We start from the raw sequence: 14,352 nt of genomic DNA, 5'->3' as shown, positions 1-14,352 counted from the left end.
TGATAATGGATACACACAGCCCATCATCTTAAGAGTTCGATTGCAGCCAATGTGCACTCAAACCTGCCCCCTCCTTGTGAGTTGCACCCCATATTTCATGAGTTGTAACTGCTGCACCCACCATAGCGCTTTGAGATCTAAAGCGCTACATAGGTCTAATCGATTAACCAGTCGCCAACATGCTGTGCTTTTAAATGGAATGTGCCAAAAGATTCCAGCTTCCTCATCATGTCCTCATGAAAGCGCCAACGAAAGGACTCCCTGAATGGTGACACGGACATGAAGCAGCCGCTGCGATAAGAAATAAACACTGTGAACGTTGTCCAGGTTCACAGTAACATTTCCTTAATGTTCTTTAAGTCACAAAACAGTAATACTAAAAGCATCTAAAAATAAAGGAACACAAACATCGAGTTTGTGGAAAGAGAAAGCACATTGTAAGTCAAACGGGCGCAGCAAAGCATTAACACAACATGTTCTTTGATGTTCTTTGAACGAGAACATCAAAGGGGCGCCGCGAAAGTGATCGCGGGCGCTTAATGAGTATGACGAGGTTTGCCAGCCTCTGCTCCTAAGCTCGCGCCCGCACACATGCACTGTAGCTCTAGGCTGGCCATGGTAGCATTTTTTTGAGCCCTCACAAAAAGTTTTGCCAGACCAGCGCATGCGCTGGGTCAGGCGAGACCTAACAAAGGAAACAAAGGAATGCAGTTAAAAGTGAATTATAGGTTAAATAACCAAGTTTTTAAAAGTTTACGAAAATTCATGTATGAAGTTTCATTGCGAAGTGCAATGGGAAGAGAATTACACATGGATGGGCCAAGACAGGCAAAGGAGCGTCCTCCCATTCTTGTGAGTTTAATCCTAGGCACCAAGAATTTTCCCTGTGTGGTTGATCGTAGTAAACGAGGGGGTTGGTAGGGGTGAACTAGGGTTTGCAGATATTTCGGAGCAGAGCCAACCTTGATTTTGTACATATAACCCAGGGCCTTGAACTTAACACGGTTTTCAACCTTAAGCCAATGAAGATTTCTCAAAGCACTGGAGGTGGAAGATGGTTTAGAGAGCTGGCAGAGCAGCCTGGTAGCAGAGTTTTGTACCACCTGTAGTCTCCGTGTAACATCCTTGTATGATCCCAAATAAAGGATGTTTCCGTAGTCCATTCTAGATGTCACAAGCACCTGGACTACGGTTTTCTGAGTAGAGACCGGAAGCATCCAAATAATTTTTTTCAACCATTATAAAATGGTCAAACAGGTCGCTGCCACCTTTACTCCCTGCTGCTTCGTAGAAAGTTTATCAATGATGACTCCCAAATTACGGACATCATCAGTGGGCTGAGGAAGAGCACCCATTTCACTCGACCAATGCTGGGGACCCCAGAGATTTTAATTTTTACCCAAAATTAGGACCTCCGTTTTATCGCCGTTAAGCTTGAGTAGATTTGCTTGCATCCAAGATGCAATATTCCTCAGACCAGTCTGAAGAACTGAAGGTCCAGGCATCTTTTCCGTAGAGAGGGAAAAGATGATTTGGGTATCATCAGCATAAGAGAAAAGGCACAACCCAGCCTCTTCGGCTGGAGTATCTAATTGAATTAATCGAACATAGGATGCCACACCACACGTATTTACAACGAGAAGCACAAGAACATAAGTTGGTGTGACCAAAATGACAATATCTGTTGGCAAGTGTAGACAGAGGCATTAGAACATAAGTATGTACGTAAGCTCTGGACCACCATTATCAGGGCATGCAACTTCAGCGGCACAATTAGCTTTGAAAACATCTTTGCATTCCTTAATAAGAAAGTGCCCTTGTTTCCATAGGTAATAGTTTCTTTGCCTTATTTCTGGCTTTGCATCGATGCTCATGCCCCATAGCTGCATGTCCTTGTGTGTAGTTTCAGATCAGTGCTGACATTCACAGCTACTTTCAGAGGACACTCACCATACCTAAGGGCGATAAATGATCAACAACCATGAAACAGGAGTGACCAGCTCAAGTAGTAATTTGACAATTTCTTTTAAGTCGATTCTATGAAGGAAAACTGCTACTTCACTATCATCTCCCCGCTGAACTTAGCAATAAAAATTCTAAAGTGGGAGAGGATATCACTCCTCTAATATGGGCAACACCAATAGTCAAAATATAGCCAGGAAATTGAGACATTCTTACCTTCACAATACCTAATGTGGCTCTTGCCTTAAGTTTTGTCTACTTGTGTGCCACTTTTCCGACCAGCTCACGCGCCTCCCCCTTTCCCACACCGGAGTTCCTAATTAATTTATTTTTCTATGAGGAAGTAGCATGTTTTCTTTTTTCGCAAGCTCAGTGCCATGGCGCTTTGAAATGGTCTCCATGCCTTTAACGTCGAGTTCACCTTCTCCACGCACTAAAAACATTTGTACCATCTTACAGCAAACGATTAATACAGAAAGTGAGGATGGAACCGATTGATCAGACCTGTGCTCAAAAACATTTTCGATACGGAGGCCATTTTACGTTTAGTAGACAAAAGACAGAGAAGATGCACTAACCAGCTGCAAATAGTAAATGAAACATTTATTTACTCTATTACTTCACACTGGGCATGAAACAAAACTTTAAGTTGAGAGTAAAAATCGAAAAGCATAACTTTATATTACTTCTATGTAAATGTGTGGATACTTACTGTAAAGAGAAGATTACTGCAAAACAAGAGAGGATAATCATCGGAAGAAGACAGTATCCAAGGACACTGGACACACAGCCAAACGAAACGCCTGTCATGCTCATTAAATTCAGTAGGCAGAAGATTCCCAAACATCCAATGGCACTGATCCCGTACACGTAACCAAACTGAATTTTACCAGCCTAAAAACAAAAACAGAGGCAACGTGTTACTGAAAATAAAGTTCGTAGCAAATGTGTAACAGAAAAAGTTGCCTCAGCCTTGTGTGAGGTATATAGCACAGCTAAATTATATAGTGCGCGCTACAACAGTGATTTGACATGAACTTTTTGGTATAGTTTACGGATTTTTGCATAAAGTTTTATAGGTGTATATAGCACAGCTGTCATAAGGAGTTAAAATGCTTTCACATTCTTGAGTGAATTCCGTGCACTAGCCTGTTCATTCAGAAATCTGCTGGAGGGTGGGAACCAAAGGACAAACAACTTCACCAAAGAGGCTGGAACTCTGCTTAATCTCCACAGGATTTCAGGCTTCTACGTGGAGTAATCATAAACAACTTCTGCCCAAAGCAAAATGGACGAAAAGACTTGTTGCAGAAATGCCACGAGACAAGTTCAAGGTGACAATAGTGTTCCATTACAACTGACCTTTTCATGTTTGAGGCTGTACTCATAAGGTGAAAGGCATTGAACTAGTGTTTGAAATGGTTTCCTTTCAACATTCGAGGGAATGTGGTCATGATTGTACATTTCCACACACACCCATCTGCTCTCTGACAAAGTCTTTTTAACTTTCTTATTTAAAACACTGCATAGAGAAACTTTCTCAAGTAGGGACATCTTTGTTATCCAACGTCTCCTGGTGCATCCTCGACACAGGCGGCTCGCACAATACTAACAAACTCCATCACAACTGATGCTTACATCTGAAAAAACCAAATCTAAAAAAATGCATATCTTTCTATTTTGGTCTGAATATTTGAATTCAGCCTGAGGTCGCAAAAAGTGAAAGTAAAAGTATTTTTTTTAACATTCAGAATTGAAAAAGAGGGGGGGGGGGGGTTAAAAACGTAGATGAAAGTGATGAGGGTGACAATCAAGCATTACAGTGATTTAATTATTCAAGACAGTTTTGATAATTTAGCCTATATGTGAGCTCTACTACAGCTTACAGATTCAACGCAATATGAATTGGATGCAGACATTTTTATATTTCGAGGGGACTGGTACCGGGATGCAGTGAACAACGGAGAGCGATACAAAACCAGCAAAAAGTGTTTTGGAGACCTGGCTCTACCTGCTCCCATCAGGGTATTATTATTATAATGGTAGCTTTATTTAATTGTGCCCCTCGTAAAATAACGTTTACGTTTCTCTACTCGATAATATAAATATATTCTGCTTTTATATTTGATGCTTTTTTACATTTTCAAAAACGGATGTTTTAACCAACACGACAGCACCGAATACTTCAGCCGTCTGCAGAGGGAACAACAAGGGCCCCAGCTTGCAATGTACAACGCAACTGGAAAACGTAACGCTTTATTTTCATCTAGAATTCCCCGGCATCGGTGTTAAAGTTAGGCGACAGCTCCCCCAAGTGGTAAACGGTTACCAAAGTCTTCTCATTCATTTATGTAGGCTCAATGGGTTTCATTCATTCTTGAGCATGTATTTTATTGTGATAGCTTTACTCAAATTGGATGGTGTACATTTCATATCAAGTTATTGTATGAGCATTTCTCCCCTTCATTAACAATGTTCGTATCAACTTTATTGCATAAGTTTCTGCTTGAACCTAATAAAGTTCGACTAAACAACAAAAAAAAGTAATTTTCGAAGGCAAACGTGAGCGAAAGCAGACTTGTTAGTATGAATTGTGGTGCAACCTCTAATACTGAGAGTTCACTACATCAATTCAGTACAGTTACACAGTCGCTGCATGGAAATTACTGCCACTGATAGCACTTATTGTAACAAGGTGAGTGCTCGGTTAAGGTTAGTGTTACATTCAGGGCTATGCTTAGGGAAGATTACCGGTGGTCTTAGTCTTATAATTAGGGTTAGACTTTGTGTTGCGATAAGGTTTAGAGTTAGACTTGGGGTAAGGGTGCACTCACTCTCTTTCCTCATTATATAGAGTGGCATTCTCAGAAGTGGTATTCTCTTTAGCAGTAATTTCGAGATGGTGGCATCTCAAAATACTTTTATTCGATAAACTGAAATACAATCTATTTTTGAAAGCATTAACTGGCATTGCTCAGAATGTTAAAATTTCATGTGGATGCCGTCTGATCTGCATGGTCTTCGTTTTAGTGTGCATCACTAGTACTAATGCAGCCTTATCAATATTTAGTAAAGTAGCTGTGGCCACATCACCACCAGATTCCTTTTGTTGGCAGTTTCCGATCGCCAGTCCAAAGCAAACATGGCTAACAGTCGGAGAAGCCAGAATAAGAAGTCTAGTGATGTTGGGAGATGGTTGTATTTAAGATGGACCGATAGGTTGTGCCATTGTTATAGAAGTGTAATAAAACCAAGAGCATGCTTAATGGACAAAAATGGATGCTATTCTAAAAGATATGTGAAAAATGTCATTAAAAGGTTCGGAATCAATTTCCGATAAAATGATAAAAAAACAAGTCATGCTCTGCGAAGACTGCAAATTACAATGCAGCTGGACATCTGTGGACTTTTGGCACTTTTATGCGATTGTCAACAGTTTTCAAAAAATTCTGCCCTGGTGAAGGGGACTCCTAGAAAAAAGAAGACCCAAACAGTATTCTTCCGTGCCAAACGGGCTGTGTATTATTAATGTACAACAGAAGAGGATGAAAAACCAGGCACTTTTGCTTAATGAGATGGTGAGGGTATTTATTCCAGTACCAACATTATGCCTTTTGGAGAATGTTGGGAACATGATGATTTGTGAAAAAATATTAATTGTTGACTGGGCTTATGTAGCACCTAAACAGTTCATTGCATTTTATTTTGATGTGAAAATAAATTCGGATTTTATTCTTTTTTGCTGCCAAGTGCCTCTGTATGTAACATAAGCAGGAGATAAATTTGGCCCCCAAAATGATAATCAGCTAATATACAAAGTCAAAGTCAAAGTATGCTTTATTCGAAGGATATTCATAAAAGCAAGATACAATATACAATAACAGTTCATTAGATACATTAAAATACTATTAAATACAATACATTTCGATACTACATACTTTAACAAAATCTGGTTAAATTACATCCATAAGGGAGACATTATTTCATTTGGCAGCGGTGCTGTTCAAATCACATGCGGGTTGACATAATTGAAGCCCTGGGTTAGACATTCCGCGATAATAACAGTGGATACTTGTTGTTAAAACAATGATATTTAAATAATTAAAAGTTTTAAAACAGATTACATACGATAAAATGCTAAGAGTTAGCAGGGGGGGGAATAGTAAAAGGACTAGCAGTCTCCCCCGGTTCAAGAGAATAGTCAATTGACTAGCAGTCTCAATCTAATCATCCACGCCCATCCTAGATACTTTGCAGTGGCAATTGAAATCCAAGGCAATGTGCTGGTGCATATAATGCGTAGAGCAACAGTGCCACTAGTAGTTCCTAGATTTTTGCACATTGGAGTAAGCCATATACGCCGTGGAGCAGCATAGATTTCACAAGAAAACAAGAAATGACCAATAGTTTCATTTTTTGTACCACAGGCAGGGCAAACAGCACTATTTCCCACTTCCCATTTTACTGTTAAAGATCTAAGGGGAAGTGCTCCAGCTCTTAGTTGGAAGAGAAGCTTCCTATCTCTTGGCTTGGTTATGATATCCCAGTAAGGCTCAAGATGGGGGTACATCTTGGCCTCTAGGAACTCTCTAGTCATGTTACCAACACTTGGGCTACACCAGTTCCGCTGGGCAACCTTCTCCCAATAAATGATCTTGATCGTACTTTTAGAAGGGAAGGTTGCTCCTGCAGGATCTTCCCAAAGTGTGCTCAAACCAAGCTCAAGCAAGGATGCCCTAAGCGCTTTTAGCCAGCCTATTTTATGGTGGAGGTCAGTTCTTATGATGTCTAGAAAGCCCCCTGCATAGTGGGAAAGCGCAGGCGTGGTCCATAACCTGCGCCAGTACAATATTGGGCGGAGCCGTGCCATATCTACAATGGCTCTTCTACCCAAGTCATACTTAAGGGGCAGCAGCGGGGTGCTTTTGGGAACGCCTGTAATGGCCCTAAAAAATATATTCTCTGCAAGTTGAAGAGCCGGCATTTTTTCAAACCCCCACAACTCAGCACCATAAAGTACAGAACCCAGAACTTTAGCTTCATAAACCTGTAAGACAGGTTTCATAGGTTTAGTGAATGATTTTCTGTGTTCTGAGCTGATTGCGCCTGCCAATTGCCTATGTTTGATTGTTGCAATTTCAATATGGTGCCGCCAGGCCTGCGCATTGGATATATGCATACCCAAATAAGTAAAATTGTTAACTACCTCCAGCGGGCGATTGTTTAAGGTAATTTTTGTCTTAAAACTACGATGGGGATTAAAAGTCATCAGCTTCGTTTTTGTAATGTTTACTTCGAGGCCATACTCTTTACAAAATTGGTCAAAGATTGACAAAGCACACTGCAATCCACTTGGCGTTTTAGCTAGGATGAGTGTGTCATCCGCGAACATTAAAATAGGAATTTTAATACCATCTAAAAAAGGAGCATCCACTTGGGCGGAAGTCATACGTGCTACAACATCATTTATATAAAGTGTAAAAAGGACTGGGGCCATCGAACATCCCTGTCTAACGCCCCTCTCTACTGGAAAATCTGAGGTAACTGAGCCTAAGCCACCCCACTGTATTCTTGCATAATTTGATTCATGGAGTCTCATTATCATAGATAACAAATCGTTTGGGATGCCCTGCTTCTGTAAAACCGACCATAGCTTTAGTCGAGGGACCAGATCAAAAGCGGCCCTTAGATCGACAAAGGCCGCATACAAGCTTCCTTTGCCGAGCACCACCGTCCTCCATTGAATCATGGTAAAACGAAAGACCAGCTAATATACATTAACCCATATTAATGAATAATGTTCTTATTCTGTTATGGAAGAGGTGCAGTAGGTACTGGGCTTGCAAGTCAATCAGATGGAGAGAGCACGGTATAGTAGTACAATGCAAGACATTTGGTTGTGTGGGGCTACCATTGCTGTAACACTGTGGTCTGCCCCATTCGGAATCAAGGTGGATAATCCCGAGTAAGGAGACACCAGTCTGTAACCTTTCTGACCACCAAGTTGAGAGCTACGCTCATTTTTAGTGAGTGATACCATCACATTCTAAAGATAGAGACAGGCATATTTTGCACAATCACAGTAATGCACGTTCTCAAACACTTAGACACTTAATTTTTCTTGTAGGCCACCGAAAATCTGCATGTGCGAATACCACGGATTATTTTCAGTAATCACGATTATTAGAATCATGAACAGTCAAGCGTTGCAAACTCAAAATAAACTAATCCAGTTCTCCCTGTGGGTTCTGAGCCTCCATTTCACAGTGTAGCGTTCGCAAGCAACAGACAATTATGTGAGCATCACTAAAGGGGGCTTTGGCGCCACCCACATTGCTGGGACCTAGTACATGTTTTGATTGGGCAGAAGTTGTGCGAGTTCACAAAAAAGTGCTTGCCCTTCACACAACTCCGATCATTTTGTTTATTTATCCATCTGTCTGAGCTTGAACTTTTAAGGGCACACCCATAACATTGCAATGCTAATAAACTGTCTTAGATAACTAGATCATTTATTGTGTTTTTCTCTGGCAGCAGCACAGATGGGAGGAGGGCAGTTATTAACCTAGCTAGATGTTTAGGTCTTGCTTGACAGATTTAAACATCCATGAACAATACTTTTTGTACTTGATAATACAATTAAAAACAGTTATGCTGACAAGCCAATAAAAGAAACTTAAGGCCTGATTTGTTCACTAGGAAAACATATATCTGATATTATAGGTCTGATCTATTTATTATGAAAAGTTAGCATAAACATGGTAGCCCTGAAATATTGATTGTAAAAAGCATACATTAAATCAATATTCATTTAATGGTATATTGTTATTTCTCTGTATTAAAGGCTACAGATAGGTATTTTGCTACTGGAAATGCCAGAGATTACCTTTGTAGGGAAAAATTTTGGTGCTGACAAACCCTTAGGGTTGAACATAAATACTCTAAAAGTTTTTGCTAGAACCTCTTGTGATAAAAAAATACATACAAACATATAAATATATCCATACAGAGGCATTGAGGGCCTTTAAGTTAGCTCTGTTCTGCCACGAGTACTCTGCACTAGCCATGGCCGTGTCAGTCCACATCAGTCATTGCCTCTTTGTTAATGACTGCCATTTCGAAGCACATGTGTTCATCCACCTGAAAATGAGTGTGCTTCACGGTGAGGGCTGGTGGTCGTCACTTAGCTTTCAAATTTCTCATTTTATGTTCCCCTTTCATTTCTTTGCTTCTCTTTTTTCTTTAACGTTTAAGAGGATACTACAGTTCTCCAGGCCGTGCTAACCAGTTGCTTGCTTTCCATTCATTTAATCAGCATTCCACCACATCCCTTGTATTCACACACTCAAAATTAGGGGCCCAATGTGGAATGCTGTTGTCCACAGTGCATCATTGTGCTACCATCCCATGAGGGCCAACACATTAATTCTAAATGTGGCGGCCATGTTAGAACTTGAAAACAACAACAGATTATTTACAGTACCTCTACAAGACGGGCCCTCACTGGTATGTTTGGGTTCATTATTGCAAGGATATGCCCACCTTGTTTAGACAGTGACGTTTTTTATTTTCTACTTGTATTCTTTCAATTTGTCTTGCATATGTTGTTTGTGTGTCTTTGATAGCGGTTGAGTCAGAGGGTGAATGCAAGAATGAGTCAGAGGATGGATGAAGGTATGCAGGAGTGCAAAGATAAGTGACCGAGTGCATGTATATGACTTATGGAGTGCCTAAGAACAAAAGGCTTTTTTCATTCACAAACCAGACCAGTTGGCATTGCCAATGCTTGTTTACATTTGATTCTGATTTGCACTGTAAATAAATGTATTTTTGAAACATTACTGTAATTGCACTTTGGGTGGATATTCACCCTCTAGCCATGCGACACCTCAAGATGCGCAGTGCAAACATATTTATCTTTGTGACCCCCCCTTCATACAAACACCACAGCACAGGGTATGTATAAAGGCCAAAGTTTATAGCCAAAAGGAGCATTCTCCATGCAATAATTTAATCAGCACCACTATTCTGGAAAGGTGCAATCATTGTAAAAAACCTTAATGAAACGACAGAACAAGAAGCCTTCTACTACTTGCAACATTTTTTTTAAAGTTCAAGAAAAGGTTTATTGGAAAGATTATTATGATCATTAAAACAATACTTCATATATGCAGTTATTTGTTAATACATATGAAGGTGTAATAAAGAACAATAACGATATATAATATCCATTAGAATAGTAAAAGGATAATATAGAAGATGATATGAATACAAGCAAAGGTTCACAGAAATCGTAAATAACAGTACATGTCAAAAATACACAATTATATATATATATATATATATATATATATATATATATATTATAGGTAATGATAAATTAAATATAATTATAAATAAACAATAGGCGGTCAAGGAGGCTTGGTCACTTCTTGTTGTGAGGGAGCAGGTAAAGGAGTTTTCTTCACGATATCGTCTAGAAATTGTGTGAGTGGGCCCCAAAGGTGAGAACGTTTAGTAGCAAGAGAGATAGGATGAACGAGTGCTGTATCAAGGCGATGATTGTGACATACAGCATACCACCAAGCTAAATAGGACAATTTAGAGGAATCTTTCCAGTTTTTTGATATTTGCTGAAAAGCTATAGCTATTAACAAATCAATAAGTGGTAACTGGGATTGACTTGTTTTCCGGTCCGGTGTTGAACTACCTAGGAAAATGTTTGTAGGGGAGAGTGGAATTGTGGTGTGAAATATAGTGTTGATTTGGTGACAGACCTGTTTCCAAAATATAAAAACATGTGGACATGTGAAAAGCATATGATGGAGATCAGCGTGAACCTGGGAACATGTCCAGCAAGTGTTGAGATTTGTGTTGTGTATTTTATGTAGGTATGTGGGAGTAAGAAACAATCTGTTGTAAATAAAGAGTGTTTGTGTTGTGCTGGCCGCTCTGGATGATTTCCTAAGTTTCGTCCAAATTCTGTTCCAAAAAGAGATAGGCCAATTTGTTCCCAGATCGGATTCCCACGAGGGTTCCACTTTGGTTTTGTCTCGGATCTCAGGAGGTACCATTAAACGGGAATAAATGGTGGGGCTTTGGGGTTTATGTGCAAAAGGTTATGCCATGGGAAAAGGGGGCGGGAGGGTGAGGAAGGTGAAGATTTGAGTTTAGCATAAGTATCAAGTATTGCTTTCTGCAAGGTTAAAAATTTAGGTTTAAAGGAAGAAGGCAAATGATAAAGAGTTTGTTATTGCGTAAATTGAATGGGTGCGCCCCGATCTAAAAATTGATGAACCCAGAGTAGACCTTTATTTCTCCAAGCCTTCCAAAATAAAGGTTTCCTATTGAGAAGGATTTGTTTATTGTGCCAAATTGTGGAATTGAGAAAAGTGTCTAAATTATGTACTACTAAGTGGGGTGCAGTGGATAGTAGTTTACAGGATTGCTTAATTATGGGAGTAGAGAGCTTTTGTGGTTTGCGAGTAAAGGAGAGATATTCCTGAAATGAAAAGGGAGCTAAAAACGAGGTCTCAAGATCCACCCAGAGAGGTTTATCTTCAGATTGATTGGTGATCCAATTTGATAGTTGTCGTAACTGAAAGGCTTTGTGATAATTGGAGAAATGGGGGAAATTGACACCGCCTTCAGATTTTGGTCTTGTTAATTTCTGTAACGCCATTCTTGGTTTTTTAGCATTCCATAAAAAAGAAGTCAAAATAGAATTAATCTTTTGAAACAATTTAGATGGAATGGAAAGTGGAATGTTAGAAAGGATATACAAAACTATCGGAGTCAACATCATTTTGATTGTGTCCAGACGACCCCACCAAGAAAGATGAAGGGGATGCCATCTTGCGACCAAAGTTTTAAGTTTGGCAGAACATTTGTGTTGGAAATTCTCCACTCCCACACCGGAAAGGGTGGTGGTAACGGGGTCTCTCCAGACATACACAGTGGTAGCTTGGCTCGAGTGGTCAGGAATCAGGCACCGTGCTAAGCATACGTCATACCCATACAATAACCATGCGTGCATCCGTTCCAAAAACAACTCTACACCGTAAAAATTATGAAAATATCTGTTTATCCTCTTTTTCTCTTAGTTGCTGATTAAATAAATAATAACACAATCACAATATACAAGGCTTTTTAAATAGTGCAGGTCAAATAAATACTGGCTTAATGGTTCAATAAATGGGGTGATCATAAATAATTAAGGCATAAATATAAGTGCACTACATACAGGCAATTAAATATTCTGAGGCAATAAATACTGTAAACCAATAAATATTGTGCGACAATAAATACTGTGGAACAATAAATACAGTGAAGCAATAAATAGGTTAAATACAATAAATACAGTGCTCTCAATAAATAATTAAAAGCTGACAGTGACACTTATAGAATCAGATCACATTTGAGATTACTATGGGCGGATTTGGCCCAGGCACAGCTTGTGGTTAGGTGGATGGCTTGAGGGTGTCTGCTCCCTAGCTTGGTCAAGGCTGAGGCCTAAACTGAGGTAGATCAAGGGGGGAATACTAGAGACCTGGCTCTCTCACTCTACACAACCCCTCTGAATTAGTCTCAGCTCACCCCTGGCACAGTCAATCTGGTTCCAGCACCTCTCTAACCCCTAGGGTAGTCTCTTAGGATTCCACAGGGCCTTAGGCGCCTTCTATTCCACTTACTGCCCTTTTTCTGAAGCTCCGACGCCGCTGGAGTCGTGTCGACGCCGTGAGGCGGTTCCGGTTCGATGTCGGTGGCCTCGGCACAATGTCAGTTCTTGACGACGCCGGTAGGTGGTTCCGGTTCGATCTCGACCTCCGATTCGATGGCGTCGGGCAGTCTTGGCTCGATGTCGACTTCGGGCGGCTCCGGTCCGATGGCGACCTCAGTTTCGATGACGTCGGCCGGCCTTGGCTCGATGTCGACTTCCGGCGGCTCCGGAGTGCGATCCTCACTCCCGACCTCCGGTGCTCCTCTCCTCGGGTTCCGGCGACTCCGGAGTGCGACCTCACTCCCGACCTCCGGTGCTCCTCTCCTCAGGTTCCGGCGACTCCGGAGTGCGATCTCCACTCCCGACCTCCGGCACGCTTCACCTCGGTCTCCGGCGACTCCGGAGAGCGGACTTCACTCCCCCGTCGACGCCGCTCACTCGACCTCGGGTGACTTCCTCCTCGACCTCTGGTACTCTCTACGACCTCCGTCGGCGCCCTCTCTCGACCTCTGGCGGCTCCGGGTACGACGTCTGCTTTTCCAGTCAGTGCCGCTTCTCCACCTCGGGCTCCGGGTCTCAGGCTTCTCGACGTCGGACTCCAGGGAAACCAGTATCCAGGTCAGGATCTTGCTGTTCTTGGATTCTAAGGCCTGTTCCTGCTGTCCAGGTCCTTAAGATGGTTTTTCTTGCTTCTTCCCACACAGGGCTCCAGGCTGGGCTCAGTCAGTAGGGACTAGTATCAAGGGTGGGTTTATGGACCCCACTCCAGGCACAAGTTTCCACCCCTGCTGCCTCACTCCTTCCTCCTTCAGGTTTCTGCTGCTCACTCTTCACCAGTCAGGTGCCAACTGCCAGCTCCAACTGCCAACTCTCTGTCTTAGCTTCCCAACATTCTAAACCGCCTCCAACTGTCACAGGGCTCCAGAATGTTGTAGAAGGTTCTAGTAGGTTCCAGTGGGTGCTGATGATGTCACAGGTGGCCACCATTTTGTGCTCCAGGCCCACAGACAGAAGTTCCAGGGGTAGATAAAATGGCTCCCTGAATCTGCAGCAACACTAAAAAATCTGGTGGTTCCCAAAAAGGAAAAATTCTAACAGGGTTTGAGGCAAAAGTGGGACAAAATAAATAATGATGAGGAGGGACCACCCAAAGGGCTGACAGGTCTGACACGCGTCCCCCCCAGCTGAAAGTGGGGAGAGCTACCCAACCCCTTGGGAGTTCTCATCACTAAGGCGGAAATACCTTGAGAGACCGTCTGCATTGGCGTGGTCCACTCCAGGCCGATGTTCCACCTGAAAGTCCATTCCCTGTAGGGAAATAGACCACCTCAACAAGTTGGGATTCTCCCCCTTCATTTGCATCAGCCAACGAAGGGGTCGGTGGTCGGTCTGAACTAGGAAGTGCGAGCCAAACAGGTATGGCCGCAACTTCTTCAGAGCCCATACCACTGCAAAGGCTTCACGCTCTATTGCACTCCACTTCTGTTCCCTGGGAAGTAGTCTCCGGGATAGGAAGACCACGGGTTGATCCAGACCCTCTTCGTTGAGTTGCGATAACACTGCCCCAATGCCATGTTCTGATGCATCCGTCTGGACAATGAACTCCTTGGAAAAGTCTGGGGCCCTTAAGACCGGGGCCTCGCACATGGCTTTCTTCAATCTCACAAAGG

The 14,352-nt window shown here is 41.9% G+C and overlaps 1 protein-coding gene across 1 annotated transcript in view; it reads right to left on the bottom strand.

Moving 5' to 3' along the window:
• The window catches only part of YIPF5 (Yip1 domain family member 5), a 112,394-nt gene that overhangs the window by 13,421 nt on the left and 84,621 nt on the right, over nucleotides 1-14,352 (bottom strand). Inside the window, exon 5 of the mRNA XM_085618124.1 lies at nucleotides 2,675-2,856. Within this exon, the coding sequence (XP_085474250.1) occupies nucleotides 2,675-2,856 (182 nt within the window). The remainder of the gene's footprint in view (nucleotides 1-2,674; nucleotides 2,857-14,352) is intronic.

The sequence above is a fragment of the Triturus cristatus genome, chromosome 7 (assembly GCF_964204655.1).
Source record: "Triturus cristatus chromosome 7, aTriCri1.1, whole genome shotgun sequence".
Taxonomy (NCBI): domain Eukaryota; kingdom Metazoa; phylum Chordata; class Amphibia; order Caudata; family Salamandridae; genus Triturus; species Triturus cristatus.
Note: the sequence above shows the minus strand (reverse complement) of the source record. Positions and strands in the feature narration are given on the sequence as shown.